The 27,914-nt window shown below is 46.0% G+C and overlaps 3 protein-coding genes across 3 annotated transcripts; all 3 read right to left on the bottom strand.

Moving 5' to 3' along the window:
• Positions 1-1,767: 1,767 nt before the first annotated feature.
• On the bottom strand, positions 1,768-6,669 carry LOC144143117 (retinol dehydrogenase 5-like). The gene is made up of 2 exons (XM_077674923.1): positions 6,557-6,669; positions 1,768-2,230 (listed from the first exon to the last, which is right to left on the bottom strand). Exons 1-2 carry the CDS (start codon positions 6,667-6,669, stop codon positions 1,768-1,770), a joined length of 576 nt encoding a protein of 191 aa, XP_077531049.1.
• A 1,087-nt stretch (positions 6,670-7,756) lies between these two features.
• LOC144143116 (retinol dehydrogenase 7-like) lies at positions 7,757-12,212 on the bottom strand. Its single transcript, XM_077674922.1, has 4 exons — positions 11,990-12,212; positions 11,177-11,380; positions 9,840-10,022; positions 7,757-7,761 (listed from the first exon to the last, which is right to left on the bottom strand). The coding sequence occupies exons 1-4, from the start codon at positions 12,210-12,212 to the stop codon at positions 7,757-7,759; spliced, it is 615 nt and encodes a 204-aa protein (XP_077531048.1).
• A 12,850-nt stretch (positions 12,213-25,062) lies between these two features.
• LOC144142203 (retinol dehydrogenase 5-like) lies at positions 25,063-27,371 on the bottom strand. Its single transcript, XM_077673568.1, has 2 exons — positions 27,259-27,371; positions 25,063-25,498 (listed from the first exon to the last, which is right to left on the bottom strand). Exons 1-2 carry the CDS (start codon positions 27,369-27,371, stop codon positions 25,063-25,065), a joined length of 549 nt encoding a protein of 182 aa, XP_077529694.1.
• Between the last annotated feature and the right edge of the window lie 543 nt (positions 27,372-27,914).

Genomic DNA, 27,914 nt, shown 5'->3' with positions numbered 1-27,914 from the left:
GGAAGTATATATGTTGCCAGTAGTCTTTGAAACCATGGCAGTACTTAGCCACACCTAAAATTTACTTCTCAGTAATTGTAAGCAGGTGTCACAGTAAGCAGGAGATACACAAAAAAAGAAATTTATGCGCTTACATTTCCAGAAAATAAATGGCAGTGGCCTGGCAATTTATTAATCTTTCGCATCAATTTTTGATTTTATCGACGTTTGGAAACGTCGCCGAGAACGTCTTGAAGTCCGATGGAGAAGATAAATTCCACGTGCTTTAAGTAGACGCAACGGTTAGCTTCGCAGATGACCAACACCGCCGTCTTATCGTTGTCCCTTTATTGTGATGAGTCGAAGCGTCGTACCTCTTCCTCTGCCGTATTTAACGGTGCGGTAGTTCTGTAGGAGTATAGGAAAAAACACCATAAAAAACCTTGTTGGTTTCAAAACCGCGTCATTAAGTAATGTTAGAAACATTTCGACCTAACACTCCATAGAAGCACCTGGCTTGTGCAGCGCCGGGTACTGAAATGCCTTAGAAGAATTTACAATGGGGCTTAACCGGTACGTGGGTTGGACGCTGCTTTTAAACGGCCGTTACTCTCACAAGATAAAATTTAAAAGCCACTGTGTCAAGAGTGAGCGCTCCCTACACATTCCCAGTGATTGAAGTTGATCCGGAGCCCTCTATTACGGCGTGCCTACAAAACCAGGTGCCACTTTTACGCGTGAAGCCCTAATTTTATATTTAAAATATAAACGAACATCCGTGAATTTGGGTGCAAACCCGTATGCACCAATATTTTTAAATTTCAAGCAATTTTAATCCCATTATTAAACGCTGTCGCCGCGAATTGACACAATTGGTTAACGTAAGTGTATATTTATCTGCGAGTGAACATCGGTGATTGTGATTTAACGTTGCTGAAGTCTCAGAAGACAGCAATGTGATATTAAAATTGTTGGCGTTATAGCAAGAAGCCTTCTGTACACAACTCGTATTACAATGTGCAGCAACAGTAGCAAAGCCAGTAATGTAGCCACAGCGTGTCTGACGCCACGTGATATTTTCTTTGACCGCCATGATCACTTGCCTTATCCTGCTCGCAGGACATGCATGCGAAAACGTTCGTGCTCGCAAAACGTCATTACAATAAGACCACTTTACTCATTTCATTACTATATACCCAGTAAAGCTTGGTTCGGTAGATAAAATAAGGAAGGCTGCGTAAAATATATTTAGTACACTATTCCCATTATTAAGCAATTGCGTGCTCTTTGTCACTTTTAACGGGCGATACGTTTTGGCATTATGTTCTCGTGTGCTTCGGTATAAAAAGCGTCTGTATGCACTGGAAGCCTAACAATGTTTTCTCTTTTTTTGGACACTCTGAAGGGAAAGCAGCCATTTTGTTGCGCTTTTGTTAGAAATGTTTTCCCACAGGTTTCATAACATTGCCAGAAGGACCCATATTTTTCTCAAGCTATACCTTCCGGGACTTCAAGGCATCGGTCTACCACCACCTACACGGTCAATACTACCCAGTGTATGTAAATTGGCATAAAGGGTACCCAGCATCTGATGACTCCTGCTGTTCGGATCCTTTCTACATTACCACATGCGCTTTGAGGAATTCAACGACGTAACCCCTCCGGGATTCACTATCCTCCCCAATGTTGCAACAGTCTCGACGTAAATCTTTTGACGCCGGCCCGAAACTTCACCACTGAATACATGCGACTGCACTACATCTACGTTCACACTGTGCTGTACACCATCTACAAGGACTTTAAAATCGGTGGTGTCACGTACGTGGGTAGGACGGTCTCCACGTGGTCTCGTGGCTTGGTCTCCACCAGGTCGTCTAGATTTGTCAGAGGGCGGACGAGGACGTTCCGCACCCGGATGTTACCGGCGAGAGCGGCACGGGGCGTGAACTGATGCATCAGTAAGAAGTCGCAGATCTTCAGCGGCAGGAACTCGAGCACCGACCACGTGAACAACTGCCTCATTCCCGCGCAGCAGTAGCGGACGTTGGTCTCGCTGCAGGTCAGGCAACGGACGACGGCCGTGGTGACGTCCTGGTAGTTCTGGTGGGAGAATCGCCTCAGCTTTTTGGTGAAGGTGAGCTTGAAGCTGTCCAGGTACGCGGAGCCGTATTCCTCCTGAACGACATGGTCAAGCCGCCTCGTCACGTCATTGAGCGTCGACGCCACCGTGGCAGGATCTGTCATGGCCGTTCTGCAACGATTCGCGACGCGACCCTTGAAGTACGCATACTCGGCTGGTAAATGAAGAAGATGCATTCACTGTACGTGTTTTTCTGGTGTTCTGGATGGAGCTCATTTATTGTATGGTAGTGAACTTCATAATGGGAGTGGTGTTTTGTAATGTTTTCTTCGTGAGTGTAAAGAATACCATGTAATAGTTATCGGTATGAGTTGTTGGTGGGTGCAAAACGCTTTCTGAAGGATGCAAGAGAAGCATACTCCAGACCTAGGAGAAGCCGGAGAGAGAAACGTTTGTGTTGTAAAATACCCAAAACATCTGATGGTGATGTGACATTCCATGTTCAGTTTCTGTCAGATTTATTCATCTAACATTCTCGTTTGTACTCTGTATGTAATATTGATAGCCCCAAGGTCTTGGGGATACATGAACGTTGAACCCTTTTTTAACGACGCATCTGTTTTACACCAAATGCTTCAAGGGTTTCTCTGCTATCACTTCAGAACACTATCTGAACTGCTCATAACTACACGATACTAAAATGGTTCAAAGTAAACATGAAACGAAAAATGAAATACACATGAGAAAAAATTTCACCATTTTCTCTTAGGCGAACCCTTGAGTAGTATGCGAATCAGCCATGGGGTCGACTCAAGTTCCCATTAGTTTTCAGTTCGATCGAGGCGTTTCGGAGGGGAATGAGGGGAGCGGAGCGCGCGCGTCATTTATACCACGGAGCTACAGTGGCTCCCTTAGCGGAGTATGCAGCGGCTACCGTCGCGTCTCTAACCCTAACCTGCTTCGCATTATCGCGCGCGGACCCGCAGGTGTTTCCATGCGTTGCGCAATCCCGGAGAGGAGAGGAGCTTCGGAGAGGAGAGGAGGAACGCCTCGCATACTACTCAGGATTTCCCTACGGGAAGATGACGACGGTGGTTCAACGCGAAGCTATCTCCCGATGGATTCTTTGGTTGGCCAATCCCTAGGGGCATCCTGCCACAATCACCATCAGCGGTGCCTGGCCACTCATGCGCAGTGGGGGTGTGGTACTCAGGGTTCCCCTACGGGAAGATGACGACGGTGGTTAAACAACGCGAATCTATCTCGTGATGGATGCTTTTGTTGGCCAATGCCTAGGGGCATCTTGCCGCAATCATCATCAGTGGTGCCTGGCCAGGCATGCGCAGTGGGGGTGTGGACGCCGCACAACGGCGCCCACACAACGGCGGAGGCAACTGGCTCGACGATACGCTGCTTCGCATCTAAAATATTCTTTACTCAAATGCGTGCTCTGCGCGCTCACAGCAATGTGGCTCGGAGCAAGCACTACAAGGAGTTGAAATTTTGCGGTTCTGATTGGTTGTCTGAAAAATTGTCAACCTGCATCGCTCTAGACCCTTCCCGTATTCTTCCCGTATTCTTTGTTGCATACCGTACTTTATGAAAACCGAAATAAGTCCTCTATTTATTGTACGGACTTCAGTGTGAGAATTTTGAGTATGTTCTCTTCGCGTACAGAAATTCGATTGTCCACACAAAGCTAACAAGCAAAATTTTAAATTGGCCACTCCTGAATAGTTGGAATGCTTCAACAATTACAATAACCATTAGCAATACAACAATATATAGTAAAAAGCAAATAAATAGGGAAGTAATAAATATTAACAAATATAATTGCAGGTGTTGCAGTTTTCCCAACTCAGACACAGAGGGCTCGTAGCCTACACCTGGAGATCAGGAAACATTTTCTGTAATATTTATGCAAAAAAAATATTTCTGGAGATACCAAATATTGAATGGCGATTTTCCCTCCCAGGGTTATAATTCTTGCAGAGTAATGCTTGATCCCTAATTTTTAGAGAGTGCAATCAAAGAGTATCTTTAATTCACAACAAACTAAATCCCACGTACAGACATGTACAAAAAATTGCAAACACGGAAATAAAAACCAGAACAACCAGAATTCAAGAATGCTGTTCCTGGAAATCCAAATATGGCGCGCTCTTGGTAACTTTAAAAATCCACATTTCTCAACTCTGTTACTGTACCTAAGCCACACGTCTATTCGACTCGCATGGAAATAAAACGCTTTGTTTGTGTCTTCTGGTTCATATTTTTGTTATCGTGGTTCATTTCTCCATGGCTGTACATGAGACTTCCCTTTTCCAGAACTGGGCAGCTGAGGAATGAACCATGTTCAAAAAGCGCAGTGAAAACGGGACCAAAGGAAAATACCACTCTCAACGAGCACGGGTCCTGTGTTGGCTGTTCCGTTTTGTGTTGACATTAGGATTGTTAAATATGCTTCACTGGTGTAGCAGCTAGCTCATCTACATTAATATGTCGACAAAGAGCTAAAGGATCTAGTCGAACACGTGGTCGTACAACGTACAAATATTACGGTTTCATTCTATGCATTCTGGTTTGATTACAAGATAAATGAGTAATGAGAATAATACAGGTCATACACTTAAAGGAGCCATGAAGAGAACACAAAAATTTGTTTTATTCGGAAGATTAGGTGTTTCATAGTACCCTAAGCGCTTTCCTGGAAGCAAATGATGCTTTATTCCCTTAAGCCAAAATTTTAAATCTCCCGCAAAATTGCACATTTCGTGACGTGAACAATGGCGTCATACGAGCCGGTCCATGAAACAGATACTTAGTATGTCGACTTCATATAGCACCCACACGCGGGGATCAAACAGGAACCGGAACTCGTGCCGAAACCGAGACGGCGCCCATTTTAAAAATACTAGTAAAACCTAGTGCACCCGCAGCCCTGGTCATGGAATCGCCTGATCCGGAGAACAACACTCTCGCCGAAAAGCTCGGGCTTGCATTTAACAACCTCACATCACTTGAACGCTCAATACTTCTAAGTGCACGAGCGGAAGGAGTTATGGGATACGCGGATGGACCGGAAAGCCACCATTCCGCGATAGCCACAACAGACGAACGCCCAGCCGTCGGCACCGCTGCCTCGTCAGCCCCGTCGCGACGGACGAATACAGACTGGTACGTATGTGCCGTATTTTTATTACGGTTAATAATAGTTCAATTTCAGTAGCAGTATCGCTTATGCCAGTTGGCCGGTTTCGTGTATGGAAAGCCGTCCGCGCGAGCTCTCTCCTTCGACCAGAAAGATACGAGCGTCAATGCGCGGTGTGTACGGCATTTTTTTCCCCCAAGGTCAGAGCGCTTTGACGGCGATTTGACGAAGTCGGCGACGAGCGCCAGCATGTCCCAGGAGTGAGCTAACCTAAGGGTCTCTGCAGTAATCACTTCCTCGGAAATGAAGCGAGCACACTCGTACTTCCTTTAGCTCTCTTTCTCCTCCGTTTGCAAAGTTCACAAAACGTAGCCACTTGCTTCGCCGAGGTTCGTCGTTGGGCAGCTCATGACAGGAGATCTCCTCACCGGCGGGGATGTCGCACTGTCTCGACGATTTGCCCGTACTACATGGGCATTTCAAAACGCAGCAACGCAAATTCATTGTAAAGTACTCGAACAAACTGAAGTTTTCAGTGGTTGTAAACTGGAAAAGAGCTCCTAACAACAGCAGCAAGCCAACACCATTCCGAAACCACTGCGACGACTGTCACTATCTCGTCGCTGCTTGCTGTTCCTTACTCCCCGCGTTTCTATTTTTACCTTTGCTGGTTGGCGATATGACGGGCAACCTCCTGTAAAGGGATCACGATACCAAGCAAGGTTGCGGCTGTGCGTGCTGGGACGGTTCGCTGGCCCCGAAGAGCCTCGAATCCGAAAATTCGTCTGCGCGACGGTGGCGACGGCGAGATGTCCAGTTCGGCTGGCGGTAGTTTCGTACGTATTGGCATACACGCTTGCGTGTTTATTCGGAACTTCAACCGTTTACTCCACCGTTATTAGTATCATAAAAGGAATGTGCAGTATGTTTAACGGGCATATAGCTCACTATGCAAACTGGTAAGCCCTGCCTAACTTGCGTTTGCTTTTGCCGGCCTCCGCCAATCGCAGAGCATTCTCGTGTGACATCATAGGTTCTGTTGCGGGAAATGAGCTGGTGGGTCGCATGGTCATTCCCTTTTTTCCTAATTATGTAGCTTATTTGAGCGAAGTTTGTGTTAAAAGTGGTGTCAGTATGGTTCTAACCAGGCACTCTTTCGAATGAACCAAACTTGTGTTTTCTCTTCATGGCTCCTTTAACGTGGATGGTGTGGAACTGTCTGACTGCTAGGAGAAATTTCGGTCAGTTGTACATTAAAAAAACAACCGCCCTTTAACCTTCTGAATCCTCATTGGTTTTTTTCGCAAGCCCTTAAAATGAGAAGCCAACCACCACATGACACCTACTTGTAGAATGCTGGCTCGATGGTGCAGACTTCAACGTTGTACTTGGCCATTTCGCGACGAAGGCCATCGGCATAATGGCTCAGAGCTGCTGAAGTGGCGGAGCCTACGACCATTCCAGGGATCGCGGCCCTCCCTGCGTAGGAAGATGCGTTGGGGCATAGCTCAACTTTTCGCTTAATATGAAATGGTAGCCTAAATGAATGACACGGTTTTAGTGCTACAACAGAGAAGCACTTAAACTCTCGGTGTTAATCGACCAGATTTAGGGGAAACTCCCGAATGGGAGTTAGCTTCTATCAAGGAATCTTGTACATCCACCTCAATGTAGTCGCGTGGCTACAAATGAAAGCTGTACAGCTTTTTCAGAAACATCGCAGTTGAAGAAAAATTCGCCCTTGTCCAGAATTCCAACCCGAGACCACCAGTTAACCGGAGCAGTCGCTCAACCAACAGATCTCATCAGAAGGCTAGTCATTCGTATAATAGCGCGAGAGTGAATTGATCTTTCATTCGCAGAAACTTACTCCACCTCGGTGATACCCCCAAATCTGGTCGATTAACAACTGTCCATCTCTTCGCCTTGTTGATTGAGGTGCATGTCAAACTTTCCTTCGTTTAAAGTCTCACTCTCAGAGATAAGTAACATCGTTTCGAGCGGCTTCTGGGATCGCATGAAGCCATTGCTGAACTGGTCGTTTATGGAGTGTAGCACTTGAGCTATCGCAGTTCATATGCTGGTCGTTCTTTTAGTGCAATAACCATGTAGTGAAGTGTTCACCAACTTACAGCTGCCCGACTAGCAGCAGCTCGCTCTATGCTGCTCCCTGCGGTAGCTGCTCAAAGGAATTCCAGAGGCCGGCAGTTCCACCGACAATCTTTCCCGCGACGACATATGAAGAACCAGAAATGGAGTTATTTAACTTCGAATTATCCCAATTGGATTTGCTGATAAGCGTGTTGAATGTTTAAATTCAATGAAATCACCGAGGAATATTCGGGAGAACGCCTAGAATTGAAAGCACTCAGATAGCGGTGAAGGCCGGTCGGTGGATTAAGGTCTAAGTTACGCCGCCTTTTCTTGGAATGCGAGTATAATAAAGACACTTTGCATCGGTGGTGGGAGCATTCCCCCTTCCCTCTATGGGAGTCAATTAGTGTTACCTGCGATAGGTAGCACCCTCTCCATCCCCAACGGCGCCCCTAGTCTGCGGGGAGATTGATAATGGACAGAGAGGCACTTTGGGGCAGTGCTGCGAAGCATTCGCAAAAGAGCAGCTTTCCCTTCTTTTGCTGGAATAAACCGCCTCTTAAAGCGCGCCCTTGCGTCAGCGTGTCACTCGGTGCGTGGACACAGGAGGTGCCGACGTACATGACGGGATTGTTTAAAGCTTAGATTGTTTTGTTTTGTCGTACACTACGGACTTTTCGTGCGCCGCATTACTGAATGGTAGTCGGAACTGGGCTGATCGATCCGCCTGCGGTAAATTGCAATTTGGGTAAGCACTTTTGTGTTTTACACTGAGGTATCGCTAGAGTAAATCTTACACCCGCGCCAGTTGCACCAGTTAGGCCAAGAGATGAAGGCATGCAACCACGGTGAGTAAGCATGTGGCTGGCGTGTACCTGCTTATTATCACCGGCAAACAATTCAATCAAACCGGCTTTTGGATGATGACTATAAAGTGAAGGGGACTTCAGGGGCTCGCCTTGTAGTAGCTCGCTCGCTGGACCAAAGTAGAGCCACACGGTGTTCCATCGTTGCGGCGTAACCCAAAGGCTTCGAAAGCCAAGTGGTTTATACAGCCATAAGCGTTCGAAACTCGTGAACCACTGGCACTTGTCATATCTCCCTTTTGTTTAGCGCAAACAAAACTGTAGGTATAGTTGAGGCAAGATATATGTAATTAACCGGCAGCACCCGCGTTCGTTTAGTTAGGAATGCTGGTTGGGTTGGTTTTACGATCGTAAGCGAAAAAAAGCATCAGTGCAACACCGGCACGTGGCGGTGGAAAAGCAAGCACAAAATTTGGCTGGCGATTACGATACTTCCTAATACGATATTCGGGCTCGGCAGCAGTTCGCTGAGGTAGAAGACACTCGTGGGTGATCTCGACTGCAGCGATGACGAGCCTCTGTGTCGGCGGCGCGAAGTGCGTCCCAGGAAGCGACCGCGAGCAGCGCCGTACGCGAACGCACATCAAAAGCACGCCACGCCCCCTTACGTTTTCGTTAAGTGTCCCTCCGTCGAGAGCATAGTTCGGGCACAGCATACTGCCCTGTCCCCCGCTCTCACTTTCGGAGATCGCTGGCGCTCTCCGCAACGGCGAACCGCTCTCCCCTCCCAATTTCACGACACTCTCTTCCTTTGCTTTCTTTCGCTCGTCGGTGTTCCCATTGTTCGCTTTTTTTAGGGTGCAACCCTTTGTCGCCCGTCTCTTGGCTGAGCTGCGTCGCAGGCGTCGTTACCGAGCGAAACACGGGAATACCAACGAGTGAAATAAATAGCGACCGATAGCAGGACGGACGAATGATAGAAATGGAAGAAGGTGACGGTGGCGAAATTGGGAGGGGAGAGCGGTTTGCTGGGGAGGCGCGAGCCAGCGTTGTCCGAAAGTGGGAGGAGGAAGGGGGCAGTATGCTGTGCCCGCACGAGGAGCTCGACGGCGCGACGTTTGGTGAGAACGTAAAGTGGCGTGGGTTCGCTTAAGATGTGCGTTCGCTTAAGGAGCAGTTCGCGGTCACTTCCTGAGACGCACTTCTCGCCGCCGACGCACAGGCTCGTAATCGCAACCGTCGAGATAACCCAAGATTGATTCTTACCTCAGCGCAGGGCTGCTGCGCCCAAATATCGTATAGGGGGCATCGTAATCGCCAGCCAATTTTTTCTAGCACTCGTTGGATTTTCCAGCGTTTGCTCGGTCACGACGGCGGCGACGCGGCTCAGCCCAGAGACGGGTGACAAAGGGCTGGGCCCTGAAAGAACAGCATTTCCGCTGGCGCAGTTGCAGGCAGGGGGCGAGTGAGCACTACGAAGGCGGGAATTTCGAATGGCATTGGGTGGTAGCAGTGAGTGGATAACTGCGCTAAAGCCCAATATGGCGAATCACTGCTCTGCACTTCCGAAAGCTTTCACATTACGTGGAACGGCTTTATTTAAATTTGCCCCCAACACACGCACAGACGTCCAGCAGGCGAATTGCATGCTACTTATTTCAGTTTACATGATCGAGGCTGTTCGGAATATAATGTTCCCCCCAGCAACGGTAAATGCAAGATGGCTCACCGTGGAGTCCCGTTACAATGACGACACGCCCTTCGCTGCGCTTAATCTGGTTTATGCCGAGCATGATGAACTTGTAGGTACCGAGAATGTTGACGTCGATGTTCCGTTGGAGTTCATGGGACTGCATCCACTCGGTCTCACCATAGCAAGCCACGCCAGCGTTGGCAACGAGGCCCCACAGAGCTACGAAACAGGATATCGGCATTAGTTAACCAAACGACTTATAGACTATTTACGGAATATTTACGGTTTAATGACTTCTATAGATGGAACTAACTTGAGGCTTTTGAAGGCTACAAGATATCCGAATGGACTGAATGACTTTGCCTGCTTTACGATCCCAATAGATAGATGTAGTTTTCACTTTCCACTAATTCCTTTCATATGTTGCTTGCTTATCCCCGCGAAAAGGTTCCAGTGTTCTAGCGTGGCTTTACGTTTGTACTTGCGGTCAGCCTCAGAAGTATAGCAAGGCCAAAGAATTTTGACGTAACAAATTGGCTTTAAATACCGGTAGCTGTGAGATTGTAACAGCCGCAAAAACAACTACGGAGGTATCTTAAATAGAGATGGCAATACATCACAATGCCGGTCATTTGGTTTCAATACACCTGCATTTAAACTATCGGTGCTCACTTTGCAGCTTCTCGTTATTAAAATATCGCACAGAACCTGCTTTAAAAACACTGGCAAAAGGGAGGTAGAAGCAGCCGAGGATTTTGAAAACTCGTCGTGAATACCCCTCCTTGTTTGACACTGAGCAAAGATAATTACTTCTGGGCAGGCGCTGAACACATCATTAGATCGACCTATGTTCGGGGTGCGTGCAGTCGAGGCCTCGTGAAAATATACTGAAATGTTGAGTAGCAAGTCGCTCGGATCAAACAGTTTCATACTAATATCTACTCTACGGAAATGTGGCGTTACGGTCGCGTCCCGGCGGGGGCGCCGCCATAGCGACAAAGTACGTCCCTCGCCTACTTGACATAGCTAGTCGGATGGCTTCCATTTGCTCTTGAAGTCAAAATCCACATCGAATGCAACATTAATTGTTGTTGATTACACATAAAGCTTCTAAACAATCCTAGGCAAATAAATCTTTCTGGAACCCTATTTTCATTACATTTAACTACATTAAAGTATACTTTCAGAATGAAGGATTGCTATTTTAAAGCCGGAGCCAACGTTTCAGCCCGTTAACGAGCCATGCCAAGTACAACGGTAACGTGCCTCCCAGGTACATGACGAAACATTTGCTGAAACGCGGCTCGCCTAGTCTGCTGCGCGAGATTTCGCTCTGGTATATATTCGCATGGAACTCTATGGCCCGGACATACCATTGCCATTCATTTTATCCCTGATGGTATCGTATGCGTCAACGATGGTTTCGGGCTTCAGGTAGTCCACGTGCAGCGCGGTGATGCCATTCGACATGAGATTTCGTGCACCCTCTGAACGGACGTCGAGGCATCCCGCGAACACGGTGAATCCTTTCTGCCGAAGGGCCAGGGCCATGGCGTTGCCGAGTCCTGTGTCGCAACCTGCACAGCGACAAATGACTTCTGGTGAAAAGCCTCGTAGCTTGCGTTTGAGGACATCAATAGAGCCATGAGATAAGTAAATAAAGACTGCACAACGAGCAAAATAGTTTCGCAGATGGAAGATTGTTGGTAATTTTTAAAGTGATCAACGCCCCGAAAAAGAAGCATACACAGGAGTTCGAACATATACAGATACAGCGCTATGTATGGTAATACTCTCTTTCTTGTGTTTTGTTGTTTGACGTGGGTGATTTATTTGTAGAACAATATACACTGGATTAATACTGGATTGTGTTTGTCGCATTAGAACTAAAAGGTTGGTGCGCCATTAAACCTCAACTTCATCATTTACACTGGATTAATAAAATATTCTTCCACCAAAAATTGTTCCAATTAGACTTTGAAGTAGCGAGACCCTCCAAGAGAGACAAACTCAATGTAAAACGCCTAGAACCGCATCGCAGTCACAGCTGAATGCGTTGCTTGAATGCTAAACGAGGAGAGGAGTGATTTGCGCTTGCAAGGTTTTTTGGGATCACCATTGGTTCCCCGCTTCATATGTGCAGATTTGAGAAGCGAACGCGGTGCTGAACACCATTGTTTCCGCACCTGTGATGAAGACTGCCTTGCCAGTCACAGAAAGCCGACGGCCAAAGCTGGCAGCGAGCTGCCTCTTGATGCTGAAGCCAATCATGACGGAGAAGGCCAGGTGACCAACGGCTGAGATCGCAAACGTGAGGGGTGGTATCACGGCGGTAATCAAGAACGTGCACAAGGAAATGAGCACGAACGCCGCCATGGGAGAGTTGGCCTGCTGGCTCGGTGTATCCATGGTTAGGTCAAGCTGCGTCCGAAGTCGTCAAGGCTGCATAAATGGTAACCATGTCCTCATACCACGTACAGTAACAAAAAAAAAATGATCGTGTTCGCTTCCGGGAAGGATACGTGAAGGCTGCAGATAGAGTCCTAACAAGTGCTGATAGGCTAAGGCTTGCGTAATTGAAATAACCTTGTTCAATCTTCAGTAAGAGGAGGCGCAACTGCCGACACAGTTTTGCTTTATATACACTTTAGCATCACTAGTCCCGGCTCAGCCCCAGCGCTTAAGTAGACTAGCACCTGCTTTATGTTTTTGTTTCCATATCTGGCAGTTGATTACTGTTTTACTAGTGAGTTCTCAGGAACGCCGTTGCTCATGGTTCTGCTGTGACCTTAACGTGTTGTCTGAAACGAATAGTTAGGTGAGTTGCAAATCCTTCTTGCTTCTCAAGTATAACGGGAATGATGCAGTTTAGTAACACCACTCTGTAGAGCAGCCGGTATCGAGTTCGCGCAGGCCTCACTGCTTCAATCGCGTTGATAGCCTGTCTAGATATTCACAACTATTGCTATCGTGAAAGGTGGTAGGCTTGTGTGCTTTGATAAGGTACACATCTGTAGTAATGCCGAGCGAATGTCCCAATCACGTACTCTTTTACCGCTGCATGTACGTTTGCGTATTGAGCCATTTCGACGAATTCAGAACGAATACACCTTTGACTTACATTTTTGGGATAATTTCTTGCCGTAGTCGATGGCAGCAGTAGCGGTTATGCGAAAGTCTGTTCCGGTCGCTGCTGTGGCTGCTGCTCGAATTTGTTCCTGTCGTGCTGATTAATTCTTTGGAGCCTCCAGCATTTTAAACGCTGTTCGGGCTAGGCCGACCAGGCGCGCGGTTACTGTCTTCGTTTTCTTCCACCCTCAACAGAAAGAGGTCGTATGCACAGCGCAAATTGACCTGTCTTTACAGGAAGTGTAATATATTTATTATAGCGCTCATTTGAAGATACACTAACTCCGCAAAATATACAGTGTCCCAGCGGCAATGCACCAAGATATTAAAAAAGAGCAATGGCATTACTCGAACAAAACCTAGCGCGTAATGTTTCCAGCCCAGTGGAGTTGCGACCAGTATTTTTTTCGTTATGAGATTTAGTAAGTTAATTTTAATTAATTGTCTTTCTCTCGAAGTGCGGTCATTATCTTTTTACTTTCAATTAGACACTTGTAGTTTCCAAAAGAGGAAGCTAACTTCGGTATTTTCAGCGGTGCACTATTTATGTACTCATTTATCTTGTCTGGTAAAGAAACCCCGCGAAATATTAAAAACATCACGTGACGGAGATCCCGCCCGAATCGTACAGCAATGCCGTCGAAGAGGTGCCTCTGAGTTAGCCATAATGAAATAAAAAAAAAGAATAAATCACGACCTAGTTTGTGATTTATCTGCCACACGCGCCCCGCAAAACTTGCAGTTGCTGCTGCTTCCATGCACACCCTTATCAAGGTAGTGCACTGTCTTGTCGGACGAGTGACGTGAAGCGCACTAGCTTTCGATCAGCATATTTGAGGGTGCTTGTTTATGATGCGCGAAGGAGCGCCGTCACGTGGTATTTGTCATATTTTGCGACGTATTTATGAGTCAGAATGAATAAGAGCGGCGCAAATAGTTTGCCGCGAAAAATGCCGGAATTACATTCCTCTCTTGAGTACCTACAAGTGTCTCTTTGAAACTTCAATGATCGGGGTGGTACTTCTCGAGTAAGATGATTCATTACAATGAATAATAAAATCTCATTAACAAAAACATACTGGCTGCCATTCCACTCTACAAGAAACATTATGCGCTCTGTTTTGTTCGAGTAACCCCAGTGCCCTTTTTATAATAATGGTGTATAGTAGCTATGATATCCTGTATAAAAATTTAAAATTGTTAACTAAAATCTTCATCGGAGTACCTTAGGTGCTTGAAAAGGTCCAATACAGTCAGTCCTCCGCCGCTTGGATTGTTACTGATTATCGTTATAAGAATACAATAACTCGAATATCTTCCGGAGTCATAGACGCATATTCCGGAGTCATAGACGCAGAAGATTGGCAGTAGGACAGCCGGCAGTACCTTGTTCACTCAGCTAGTGGTACACAATGACTCAGCTGCAGCTGGTTATTTGGATGATGATGATAATGATAATAATTATGGTAATGCGCCTCGACGATTCTGCACATACGAGATACTTCGTTGCTGCACATTTTGTACGGCTCCCTTGCGGCATGGAGGGACCACACTATATAGTTTATCACCTCGGTGATGATATATTAACATAGCGTCCGAGGACCGCGCAACTCAGGAGTCAGGACTGCAAGAGAATGAAACCTCTTCACAGTTGCGAAACGAAACCTGGGCTGCGGCGGCAATTACTTGCCTTAGTTATGACGCAGTTTCGCGCAGAACAAGGTTAGGTACTTCTTTCCGCTTATGTACAATGGCGCAACAGGAATAGCTTGAAGAGAAAGGAAGGAGAGATGGGGAACATGATTTGAAGAGGAGTGTGTCTGGTGAGAAGGTGGAGATGGAGTGGTAGGAAGCCATGAGTAGTCTGAGGAAAGACAGTAGTAGAAACCGAGAGTAATACAACTCTAGACGAAGTAATGGGAGCCGGAGAAAGGATGAGAGAGAGAGAGAATTCTATTTTTGACCTGTTGTTTGTAAGAAGGGGAATGAATTGAGAAGAGGAATAGTGTAGGCTGGGAAAGAGGGGGAGGTGGGAAGGTGGGGCGGACGTCAGGAATTTAGGAGGCAGTGTAAGAGGGCAGGACGGAAAGGTAGAGGCGGCTAGAGGTCCAAGGAGGGTCGGGAAGCCGATAGAGGGACCCTAATATAGGGAAGGAAAAAAGTGAAAGTATAAACACACGGCCCGTTTATTGGCAGGGGGCGATAGTAGTAGCTTTGTCGATATTCAACACCATTTTTATTGAAGGAAGGAGATAAAGGGCTATACTTTTTACGCGAAGCTTTGCTAACCTCGTCGAGACGTTTCGCTGTCGCGAAGAATCTGACCTTCATTGGAGCGCAGCTGCACATAGCGTTGGTAACCGATCACGTAACTCGCCGTGCCGAGCACTGAAGCTGTAACCGCCGCCACCGCCACAGGCTTGGCGCATGGGCTATCCGCAATTAGGTCGCCGCCTGATTCCGTGACTAGATGCGTGCCCAGCGAAGAAGACCGCCGCGTTCGCCAATGGTCAGTGTGAGTTGTAGCCATCTTCTGTGAGCGCTGCGGAGAGCGGAAGGCTTTGAGCATCCGCCCGCAAGCTACTTCTGACCACCCCGCAGGTGTCTCCCGGCGAGCTTCATTACTTGACAGTGACCAAAAGGCCAAGAGAGCGAAGATAGCGGCGGCGACTCAGAAAGAGCGGGCCCTGCGGGTCGCGAAACAACGGAAGCGGGACCAAAATGGTAAGGATAGGCAAGCTCTAAACAAATTTTAGAGAGCCCCAATGGCCGTGGACAAGGAAGTGAACGAACGGTCGGTATCAAAGGTTGACCAAGCGAAAGCAAGGCTTCACGAGTCTAAACCAAGCTTTCGCTTTGCATATCCAAGGGTAGCTGAGCTAAACCGCAGTCTTTCAGATGCAACGCACCTCTTTCACTCGCCTTGTCCCTCCGGCGTCGTCCGGCGTAGTCCGCATCCCCCCCCCCCCCATTCTCCTCGCCGCGCCAGCTGCGGGCTAGCGCCGCTCTCACCGAAGCGCCATCTGTGTGTTAGCGCTCGCCGGCGCTCGCTCCGTCGGCGTGCCAGCTGTGCGTGGGTGCGGGTTAGCAGCTTGCGCTCGGTTAATCCATGCGCATGCGCTGCTATGCGCTGCTCTCTCTCATTCCGCAGAATATAAACGCGGTAACTGCGCCGCTCCGCTCAGTCGTTCCACCGCCGCTCCGCCGATGACATCCTCCGATGACCACCGATGATTTGAATGGAGACTAACAGGCCTGCTATCGCGATGGTCGGCGCAACCGTAAAAAATTTACATCTTCCCGCGAGGGTAACCATGGGGTAGATGCGACGCATCGGGGGTGAACATGCTGCGGAAAATATGGACACACAACAACAATGGGCACGCTAACATAACGGAAACCCCCCCATGCGTCGCATCTACCCCATGGTTCCCCTCGCGGAAAGATGGTGTAAATTTTTTATGGCGAAGCTATGGTGGCCAATTGAACCGGTGAGAGTTTGACCTTGAAGGAATACCAGGTTAAGTGACAGCACGAAAGCAGGGCGTAAGGCAGGACGAGGGCGAGTGCAGCCGTACCGTGAAGATGGGAGCAAGAATGTTTTGTCTATCTGCGCCGTCCCACTGGCGGAAACAGCAAGCTGAGAAGGACAATCCTGCAGACGTCGCTGGGCTTGCTAATGAGTTAAATCAGAACCGCAAGTACTATGGCACAACGCGGCAGGTTCAAACCAGTGGCGAACGGGAATTTCGGCAAGCTGAGGCGTCGGGAGAAGGAAGCAGTAAGACGACAGCAACGAGCTTTGGAAGCGGCAATGAACGCTTCGCCTTCTACTTCGATGACGGCTTCGGAACCTGACGAAACAACGGTAGTCAGTGCACGCAGCACGGAACTTTCGATTAGCCATATTGTTCTGTTGGCCGAGCTGTGCCTCGGCCAACGGCAGGCAAGAACATTTTTGATAGTCTTGGTTATGAAGAAGCGAGCGCTATCCTTATCAAAAAAGCTACAGGGCGAACCGGAAAGTCTTCCGCTGTTGCTTTACCGTGAATTTGTTTTTTTTTTTGTAGAACACATTTTTCAGTAATGCTGTAATCGTGTGAAGCTACTGGTAAACACTTTCTCATGATCCCATTGATGCCAGCTACCGCGCAGACGGAAATGTCGCTTCGGTATCCGCTTGGTCAGCGGTTGCGCTTCTAGTTTTCTGCACGACAGTAAAACTTGCATATAGTTTCACGAATGTGCCCAGCTGCTCCTTTGACAAACTGGTTTGGCTTTAGAGCTTTCCGACGACCATCTTCATATAGTGATATTTCAACCCTTAAATGTTCATAACACGAAAGAAGCCCCCATATTCATTCACATAGCAGCTGACCGATTGGATTACGTGTTACAAAAAGTTCTAGTTACCTGCACGCCGGCCGAGCTGCGCTTAGCTTTTCAACCTGTGCTATGACACATTTTTTCTCTTCCTTTGCAGTGTCATATTTGTTTCGCTTTGACATGTAGTTTATTGATATTTATAGTGATATTATTAATACTAACAATATATATTATGAATAATATTTTTAATTTTATTGTTATATAATAATTTTATTATTGTTGTTGTTATGGTTATTACTTTACTATATTATTATTATTATTATTATTATTTATTTATTTATTTATTTATTTTGACCTCAGTAAGGCGTTTGATGTGGTGAACCATCAGTCATTAATTAACAAGCTTGCTAAGTCCGGTGTAGACGCAAGCCTTGTTGCCTTGTTGTCCAACTATCTCCTTGACCGGTCCTTTTATGTAGATGTTTACTACAAAAAGTCTAGTGTTTACCCTGCAACAAGTGGTGTACCCCAGGGTGCCGTGCTGGGTCCATTATTGTTTTCTGTATTTATCAATGATGTTTCAACAGTGTTAACAAACTCTTCTTTTCTTCTCTATGCTGATGATGTCAAACTATTTAGCACATTAGCGGTGTTCAGGACTGCTGTGCCTTGCAGAGGGATGTGTCGGAATTATCGGTCTGGTGCAGGAAAAACTGCCTAATTTTAAACCCCTCTAAAACAAAGGTTGTCACCTACAGCCGGAAAACCCACCGTCTGCTGTTTTCCTACAATATTGAGGGAGCTCCTCTGCAAAGGATTGAGGAGATTAGGGACCTAGGGGTACTTTTCGACAGTACCCTCTCTTTTTCTCCTCATATTAGACTCATCACCCGGCGAGCACTCCGAAGCCTTGGAAATGTGTGTCGGATTACAAAGGAATTCTCTTCTCCAGATCCATTTCTAATGCTATACAATGCAATATGTATACCACAGTTAGAATATGCTTCTGTTGCCTGGAACGGCATCTCCAAATCTAGTAGTTAATTAATAGAACGTGTGCAGAAGAAGTTTTTATCCATATTTAAGCACCGTCATCACAATCACAGTTTTCATCCTGATTCTGACTTACCCATAGTCCCTTCCATCCCTTCCTTGAACTGCAGACGTCTGCGTGCAGACCTTACATTTCTTCACAAAATTGTTCATGGTGACCTTTCTTGCGCAGACCTGCTTAACTGTTTAGAGTTTAGTGTACCACAAAGGCCCACCAGGTCGCATCGCCCGTTCTTGGCCGCTGCGCGCAACTCCAATCATTCTCCTGTGCGCAGAATACAGAATTGTTACAACCCCTTCTTTGAACGCCTTGAAATCTTTCAGAAATCCTTTAAAATTTACCGTACAGCGCTGTTGAATACAGTATGTTAAACACCTATGATATGTCTGTCGTTCTTTTTTTTCTGGAATTTGGTTTATCTGCGGTTGTGTCTATCCAACTGATAGTTGCCTATTTTTGAAACTGTTTACTGTCATTTGTTCGTGTTATCATTTGTCTCTATACTCTTGCCGTTTTTTTTTTTGTTGTATTACTGTCAAACTTCGTTGCTCTGCCTGTCGTGTGGCCTTTACAACGGGCAGAGCAACATAGGCATCTTCTTTTTTACCTGTACCCAGGCTCCGCCTGTGCTTTATTTCTGTCATTTTCACTATTTCAATTTGTGTGTGTCTTGTCGCTTGTTTGTTTCTTGCTATATGTTTCTTGTATTTAGTTTTCATGTAACTACCTGTGCGCCAGCACTCAGGCCTCTGGCTGTTCCTGGGCACGTAAATAAACATGATTGATTGATTATTATTATTGCTGCCATTTTCGAGGTGTTAGATATGGCTCAATTACGCAGAATATTCGCTAGCAATGCAATGTTTTGGGGGCTAGCAAGTGTACAAGAATAAGAAAATGAATAGGTTGTTAATGGAGTGCGGAATGTGCTGATCATCTTCATTTCATAATTATTTTATTGTTCATAAACGTGTGTTATGAAACATAGTCCCAGTAGAATTGTATTGTGTACAGCGAATGAATGTGACGATGTCTGCAGTAATTTTTTGTATACGGTGAATTGTAGAAGATGTGTCTTATGTTTGTGTAACCGACGCAAAATCCGAACATTTGTACTTACTATACAAGACGCACAGCCCCATGATATTGTTGCATGTACTGGATGTTTTTGTTTGCGATACGCTGCTAGTAATATCAGTGACTAAACCTCTGTCACGCCTACTACTTTTTCTCACCCAAACCAAATTGTCACGCTTAAGGGCGTGCCGCTTCGCTCGTATTGAACTGAAAAAGATTTGCAGACAAATGTTTTGATGCACAGTCTGAGTCTAAGGAAATTAGCAATTGAAGCTGTCGAGAACAAGATGTGCAACAGCAACGCAATCTGAAAAGAAAAATGGAAGCAATGTTGGTTCATGCTAGCGGCACACAAAGACAGTCGCACTTGTTGAGCCCGTAGCAGACGATAAGCGGCAAGGCGTTTCCTCCCCGCCCAGCAACGAAAGCCTTGCCGCAGCGGCATCAGTGATTTTTTTTTGCTTTTGGCTTAACAGCTTGGCTTACCAAGCACCAGGTGAAAAATTGGCGATAGTGACGCAATTCTCGCTTTCCTGGAATCCAGTGGACCTAGCCATGCCCGCCCGCACGTACTTGCAGTTACGTGAGCGACTGACATTTCATCATAACATCCGAAACCTTAGCACCCTTTTGGTGACTCTAGTCAGCTGCTGACAATTGTATAACTACCATCGAACGTGTCCATTCACTGCAGCCACTCATCCCGGAAGTATATGTGGTGCCATCAGTTGTCTTGGAAACCATGGCAGTACTCAGACACACCTGAAATTCACTTCTCGGTAATTGTAAGCAGGTGGCAAAGTAAGCAGGAGGTACGCATCAAAAACAAAATTTATGTTCTTACATTGCCTAAAAATTAATAGCAGTGGCCTCGCAATTTATTAAGCTGTCGCATCGATTTTTTGATTTTATCGACGTCTGGAAACGTCGCGGAGAACGTCCTCAAGTCCCGTCTAATAAATTCCACGTGCTTCCAGTTTAGGCCATGGTGAGCTTCACACCGCACCAACACCACCGTCTGATCGTTGTCCCTTTGTTATGGTGACTCTAAGCGTCATATATCTCCTACTGCATCTTTAACGGCTAGGTAGTGCTGGAAGAGTCGAGACAAAAACGCCAAAAGAGCCTTGAAGGTTTCAAACCATGTCATTTAGTAATGTTAGAAACATTTCGAGCGAACGCGCCATGCAAACACCTAGAATGTTGAGCTCCAGATAATTAAACGCCTTACAGCAAATTACACCGGCAATTAAAAACAGTGCGTGCGTTCTACTCTCTCCGGAAAGCCCGTGAGCATGACACGCTGAAATCTAAAAAGCCAATGTGTAAGACTGAACGTCTGCCAGACATGCCCAGTGGTTTAAGTGGATCCACAGGCCTCCATTACAGGGGACCTACTAAACCAGGCTTCACTTTCACGCGTAAAACCCAAATTTTATTCTTAAAATATAAACGAACGTCCGCGAAGTTTTCTTCAATCCCGTATACCCCCATATTTTTGAACTTTCACCAATTTTAAATACATTATTAAACCCTGTTGTCGCAAGTTGAACACGATTGGTCAACGCAAGTGTATATTTCTGTGCACGTAAACATCAGCGATTGTCGTTTAACGTTTCTCATGTCTCAGATGACAGCACTGTGATGTTCTTTAAAATCGTTGGCGTTACGGCAGGACGCCTTCTGTGCACAACTCATATTACAATGCGGGGCGACAGTAGAAAAGCCTGTAAAAAAGCCACGGCTTCTCAGACGCCGTGTGATATTTTGTTTGACCGCCATGATCACTGGCTCAATTTTGCTCGCTGGTCATGCATGATTCGTTCTTTATCGGTACGACCGGGGTAGCCGTTCAGGCGGAGGTGTCTTAATTGCTGTATCAAATGAATTTGTTTCTTTCAAAGTTAATGTCACTTCTGAACTAGAATTACTTTGTGTGTGCATTGGCATGTACCACAAAGACTTCATTCTTTGTGGCTGCTATCGGCCTCCAAGTTCTTCTTCAGGCTTTTCCGAGATATTTCATGATGTTTTAAATAAGATACATATTATATTTCCTGCTGCAATCTTCTTTTTTTTTGGGAGACTTCAATCTGCCCCAACCAAGTGCGAGCACCAGTACGTCTGAAAGCGCATCTTTTGTCAGTGTGTGCTCAGATTTCAATCTAATACAACTTGTTAAATACCCGACCCGTGTTACTACTACAAGCTCAACTATTCTAGACTTGGTCCTCACAACTCACCCAGATCTTGTTACATCCCTTTCTGTGATACCTGGTCTCAGTGACCATTCAGCAATCCACTTCCCTATTCCCAACAGGAATCCCAGACGACAGAAAACCTCGAAAACATTCAGAGATTACAAACGAGCGGACTATGCTGCTATAAATAGGGAGCTGGAATTGTTCACCGAAGAACTGTTTCATAATTTTGATCAGCGTTCTGTAGACGAAAATTGGCATCTGTTCAAAACCAAGGTGTCCGAGTTAATAGACCATTATGTGCCCCTGCGTAGAATAACGAATACCGTTCAATCCCCTTGGTTCACGCCGACCCTAAAGCGACTACGCAATAAAAAGCAGCGCCTTTTTCGGAAAGCCAAACGCTCGAGGTCAATTGACCGATGGGCTGCGTACAATGAGACAGCCGGTGAATATGCGCACGCGCTTGCCGTGGCTAAGCGTTCTTTCTTTGAAGTTACCCTCCCCTCTATGCTTAGAACGAATCCCCGTAGATTTTGGCTAACCATCAACGGAAAAAGTGAAAAGAAAATTGAACTGATATCTGAAGACGACTGTGTGATCCCAAGTGAAATGTGCTGTGAAGCTTTAAGTGCGGTCTTTTCGTCGGTGTTTGTAACCTGTGTACCATACAGTTCGCCCCCTTTCCCTGCCTACAATTATTTACACATGGATCCATTAGTCATAGACTGGGTGGGTGTTGCCAAATTGATCAGAAATCTGAAACCTTCTTCCCCCGGAGATGATGGTATTAACCCCAAATTCCTAAAAAAGACTGAAATATTATCTGCTGTAATTCTATCTAAGATTTTTTCAGTCTCTGGAAACTTCTGCAATACCACAGGATTGGAAGGTTGGGAAGGTGGTTCCTTTGCCCGAAACAGGTAACACTCACAATCCCATCAATTACAGACCCATATCGCTCATCAGTGTACCATGTAAAATTGTTGAGCACATTATCTACAGCCATTTAGTCCACTTTTTCGAAAACAATTCCTTTTTTAGCAAGTACCAACATCGTTTCAGAAAAAATTACTCCTGTGAAACTCAGTTGCTTAGCCTTACTAACGACCTATTTCGCGCCGCTGACCGTTCTTCAGTTATCGACTGCGTATTTATCGACTTCGCAAAGGCATTCGATACCGTTTGTCATAAACTACTACTTTCTAAATTAAACTCAATCAATCTAGACGTAAATATTCTCAAATGGTTGGAGTGTTTTTTAACTAACCGCACACAATACGTAGTTGCTAATGGCTGTCTTTCTACGCACTGCTCTGTTACATCTGGTGTGCCGCAAGGTTCTGTCTTAGGTTCCCTATTATTCTTAATTTATATTAATGACTTGCCGAACACGCTATCATCAACTATTAGACTTTTCGCGGACGACTGCGGCATTTACAGAGAAATTTTGGATTCCGCCGACCAAAGTGCGCTACAATATGACCTAAATAAGATTTCTACGTGGTGCGATACGTGGTTAATGAAACTGAACACAAATAAATGCAAAGTAATGCGAGTAACCCGTCAAAAAAGTAATACTACGGCGTGCACTTACATACTCAACCACGGCCCCTAACCAAATTGTCATGTTACAAATATCTTGGCGTGTACATTTTGGATAACCTTTCTTGGCAAACACACATCGAACATATCACAAGTGACGCTAACCGCATGCTCGGTTTTTTACGGCGAAATTTTGCTCTAGCTTCAACAGATATAAAACTCGTTTTATATAAAACTTTAGTTCGGCCAAAGCTCGAGTATGCGTCGTCGATCTGGGACCCGCATATCAACTCGTTACTTCATGATATCGAAGCTATCCAGAATCGTTCCACACGCTTCATATTATCGAACTATTTTCGTACGGCTAGCGTCACTTCCATGAAATCTACCCTTAACCTAGTTGATCTGTCTGTTCGCAGGAAAATATCACGACTTTGTCTTTTTCATAAAATTTATCACGGCAATTTAACGCTCAAAGATTCGATGCTTTTTCCTCCCACTTATCATTCGACAAGAAATGACCATCAGTTCAAGGTTGGCGTACCCAGCAGCCGGACAAACTATTATTTCAACTCATTCATTCCTAAAACCAGCTCTGACTGGAACCACCTCCCCACCTGCATTACTTCAGTAATTAATCCAGTCAATTTCAAGGTGGCTATTAGTGGCCATATTATTTGAATTATCTTTCTTTCTCATACTGTTTTTCCGTGAATTCCGCGATTTTGTGTAAATCCTGCTATGTTGTTCCCGAGTGTGGAGAAGGTGTTATCAACCTTCTGATTTTTCCTTTCCTGTTATTGTTTATACTACTAGTTGATGTGTATATTTCAAATCTGTAAATATGTTTCTTATGTGTAACCAAACTCCTGCTGCATTGCCTGCAGAGTGTTTGACCCCCCACTCCTCTCTGTAATGCCCATGCGCGTTGAGAGTAAATAAATAAATAAACAAACAAATAAATAAATAAATAAATAAATAAATAAAACTATCGAGATAGCATAAAAGGTCAGGAAAATAAGACAGCTTTACATATCTCATTGCTGTATGCCCCGTACAGCATGGTTCGGTAGATTATATGGAGAACCCTACGAAGAATATCTTTAGTACACTATTCCCAGTGTTAAGCAATTTCGCGATACTTTTCGGCATTGTATTGTAGCGCTTGTTCTTCGTTTTTAAAAGCGCCGGCCTGCGCTGGAAGCCAAACACTGTTTTCTGATGTGTCAGGAAACTCTAAAGGCAAAGGGGCAATTTTGTCATGCTTTTGTTTACATTTTTGCCCACCATTTTTATAAAGTTGTCTGAAGGACCAGTTATGTTCGTATATTCCACTGTACTACGAAGAGAGAGGCTGCGAGCGAGCGGCCGCCTGTGCCCGCCACTGCCCCGCTTCTCGGGCGCCGGGAAAACTGAAGGAGGGGGCGATGTCTTGTAAACAATAAACGCTCCCCCGATTTCTAGCGTGGGAAGCCAGTCGTCTCTACGCCAGCATTGCGTCAGCTCCTTCCTCGCGGCGCTCAGCGCTGCCGCCCTGCCTGGGCCCCTTCGTAACGTCCTAACTTCCGGGGTTTCCCCTGAGACGATCATAACAGGATCCATACCTTCTCAAGCGATATCCTCTTGGACTTCAACGCATCGGTCTAACATTGCTTGGTCTGTCTGCGCAGTGTATGCAAATTATGATAGAGGGGCCTCTGCATCTGATAAAACCTGCATTTCCGATCCTTTCTGCATTCCCATGGTCTTCGCGGAATTGAACGACGCTACCCCTCCGGGATTCACTATCCTTCCTAGTGATACCACAGCGTAGACGTAAATCTTTTGACGCGGTTCCGAAACTGCGCCTGTGAATACATTGGCCTGACCCACGTCTACGTTCACACTGCGCTTTATAGCATCTACATGAACTTGATAATTGGTGGTGTCAGGTAGGTGGGTAGGACAGTATCCACGTGGTCCCGTAGCCGGTCTCCATCGTGTCTTCTAGAGTCGTCAGAGGGCGGACGAGCACGTTCCGGACCCGGATGTTACCGGCGAGAGCGGCACGTGGCGTGAACTGGAGCATAAGGAAGAAGTCGCAGATCTTCAGCGGTAGGAACTCGAGCACCGCCCACGTGAGCATCTGCTTCAGTCCCGAGCAGCAGTAGCGGACGTTTGTCTCGCTGCACAATAGGCAACGGATGACGGCTGTGGTGACTTCCTGGTAGTTCTGGCGGGAGAATCGCCTCAGCTTCTTGAGAAAGGTGATCTTGAAGCTCTCCAGGTAGGCCGAGCCGTACTCCTCCTGAACGACGGGGTCGAGCCGCCGCGTCACGTCATCAAGCGTCGACGCGACCGTGGCAGGATCCGTCATGGCCGTTCTGCAACGATTTGCGATGGCAACATTAAAGGCCGCATAATTGGTTGCTAAATGAAGGGGATGCATTCACTGTACGTGTTTTTCTTCTGTTCTGGGAGGAGCTTGTTTATGGCAAAATGGTGTAACTGAGAATGAAAGCGGGGTTTTGTAAGTTTTTCTCCATGAGTGTAAATCATAACATGGAATACTCATAGGTATGAGTTGTTGGTGGACGCACAATGCTTTACTGAAGGATGCAAGAGAAGCATCGTCCAGGCCTAGCAGGAGCCGTAGGCGGAAACATTTAGTTTGTAAATACCCAATAGATGTGATGGTGATGTGGCGTTCCCTAAGTATTTTATATAAAAAGAATAGCAGTTGTCTGTGCTCTGCATGTCATTTGGTCAGCACGTAGGCCTTGGGGATACGTGCACGTTGAGCACTTTTTTACTGACACATCTCAATTAACCCACTAGCTTATACAGTGTCTGCGCTTTCACTTGAGAACACTAAGTTAAGCGCTCAAAATTACACGACAGTAAAATGACTGAAAGCATGCATGCTACGAAAACGACATATACGTGGTAAAAATATTCATTACTGAAGTGCGTGCTCTGTACGCTCACACCAATGCGACGTAGGTCAAACACTAAAAGGCGTTGAAATTTGGCGGATCTGCGATTCTGAATACAAATTTGCTGTTCTGAACAAAAAATAAATGATGAACACCAAATATTATTAGAAACGAACAAGTGTTATTGCAAGGCATCGCAATTATGGGGCGTAATTCACAAAGAGCTCGTAGTCTACGTCTGTAGAGGAGGCAAAATTTTGTGCGGGCTTTATACAAAAAGAAACATTGATAGGCATGCTTCGAGAATTGTAAGGAGACGAGATAAATCGACACCATGGAAGCCAAAATATATTTTCCAGCCAACGAGACGCCTCAGGGCACAAAACACGAAATATTGAAAGGTCATTTACCCTTCTAGGGTGATAATTCTCACAGAGTAAAGCTTGATGCTTAATATTTAAACAGTGCAACTAAAAAGTTTCCTAACTCATAAAAAACTAAATCACATGTAGAATCACACAGAAAAAATGCGAGAGCAATAACATGAACCAGAACAAGCAAAATTGAAGAATGCTGTTCGCGGAGATCCAATAATGGCGGCCTCTTTGTACATTTAGAGAGCTCGGTTTCCCAACTTTGTAACTGTACTTAGGCCACACGTCTATTCGACTCGCATGGAAACAAAACGCGCTATTTGTGTCTTCTGGTTCATGTTTTGGCATCGGGGTTCATTTCACCTTGGCTGTAGATTGGACTTCGTTTTCCAGAACGGGGCAGCTGAGGAAAGAACAATACTCAAGCAGCGCAATGCAAAGGATACCAAAGGAAAAGACCAATTTGAACGAGCGCTGGTCCTCTGTCACCTGCTCCCTTTTGTCTGGTGATTATTAGGATTTTTAAACTTGTTTCATTGGTCTAGCATCAAGATCATCCAAGCTCACATGTATAAGCGCTGAAGCATCTAGTCGAACACGCGATCGTGGAACATAGAAACATGCTTCATTCTATGCATTTGGGTTTGATTTCCAGTTAAACAAGGCATGCGGATTATACCGGATATCAGCTAAACGAAGATGGTGCGGCACTATCTGACTGTAAGGGTAACTTTCTGTCAGTTGTACATTAAAAAGACGGCCCTTGACATTGTGAAGCCGCATTGGCATTCTCACCCCTTTGAAATGAGAATCCAACCACAACATGTACCCTACTTGTAGAATGCTGGCTCGATGGTGCAGACTTGGACGTTGTACTTGGCCACTTCGCGACGGAGGCCATCGGCAAAATGGCACAGAGCAGCTGAAGTGGCGGAGCCTACGACCATTCCAGGGATTGCGGCCCTCCCTGCGTGGTAATAAGCGTTCGGCCATAGCTCGACTTTTCGCTTAATGTTAAATGGTACCCTTACAGAATGACTTGGTTTTAGCGCTAAAATAGAAGCACACACATAAAGTGTCAGTCTTAGAGATAAGGGACATATTGTCTCGAGCAGCTTTAAAGATTGCACGAATCCATCGCCGAAACAGTCGTTTGGTCAGGGTAGGGTGTTCGCCTCTTTAAGCGCAGCAAACATGTCGTCAAGTGTTATCCAACTAGCAGCTGCCCGACTAGCAGCAGGTCGCTCTATGCAGCTCCCTGTGGGAGCTTCCCGAAGGAATGCCACAGCTCGTCAGTTCCAAACACAATCTTTCCCGAGACGACATATGAAGAACCCGAGCGGAAGTACTTTCATCTGGAGGTATTTCAATTGTATTTGCCTATAATAGAACGTGTGGCGTGTTTACATTCAATGACATCACCTAGGAATATTAAAAATAACGCCCAGAATCCACAGCACCAAGATAGAGGTGAACACCCGTCGGTGGTC

This window comes from Haemaphysalis longicornis, unplaced genomic scaffold (genome assembly GCF_048455015.1).
Source record: "Haemaphysalis longicornis isolate Haplotype H1 unplaced genomic scaffold, Haemaphysalis longicornis Haplotype H1 scaffold_6, whole genome shotgun sequence".
Lineage (NCBI taxonomy): Eukaryota > Metazoa > Arthropoda > Arachnida > Ixodida > Ixodidae > Haemaphysalis > Haemaphysalis longicornis.
The sequence above is the reverse complement of the archived record's forward strand: the minus strand, read 5'-3'. Positions and strand labels throughout refer to the sequence as shown.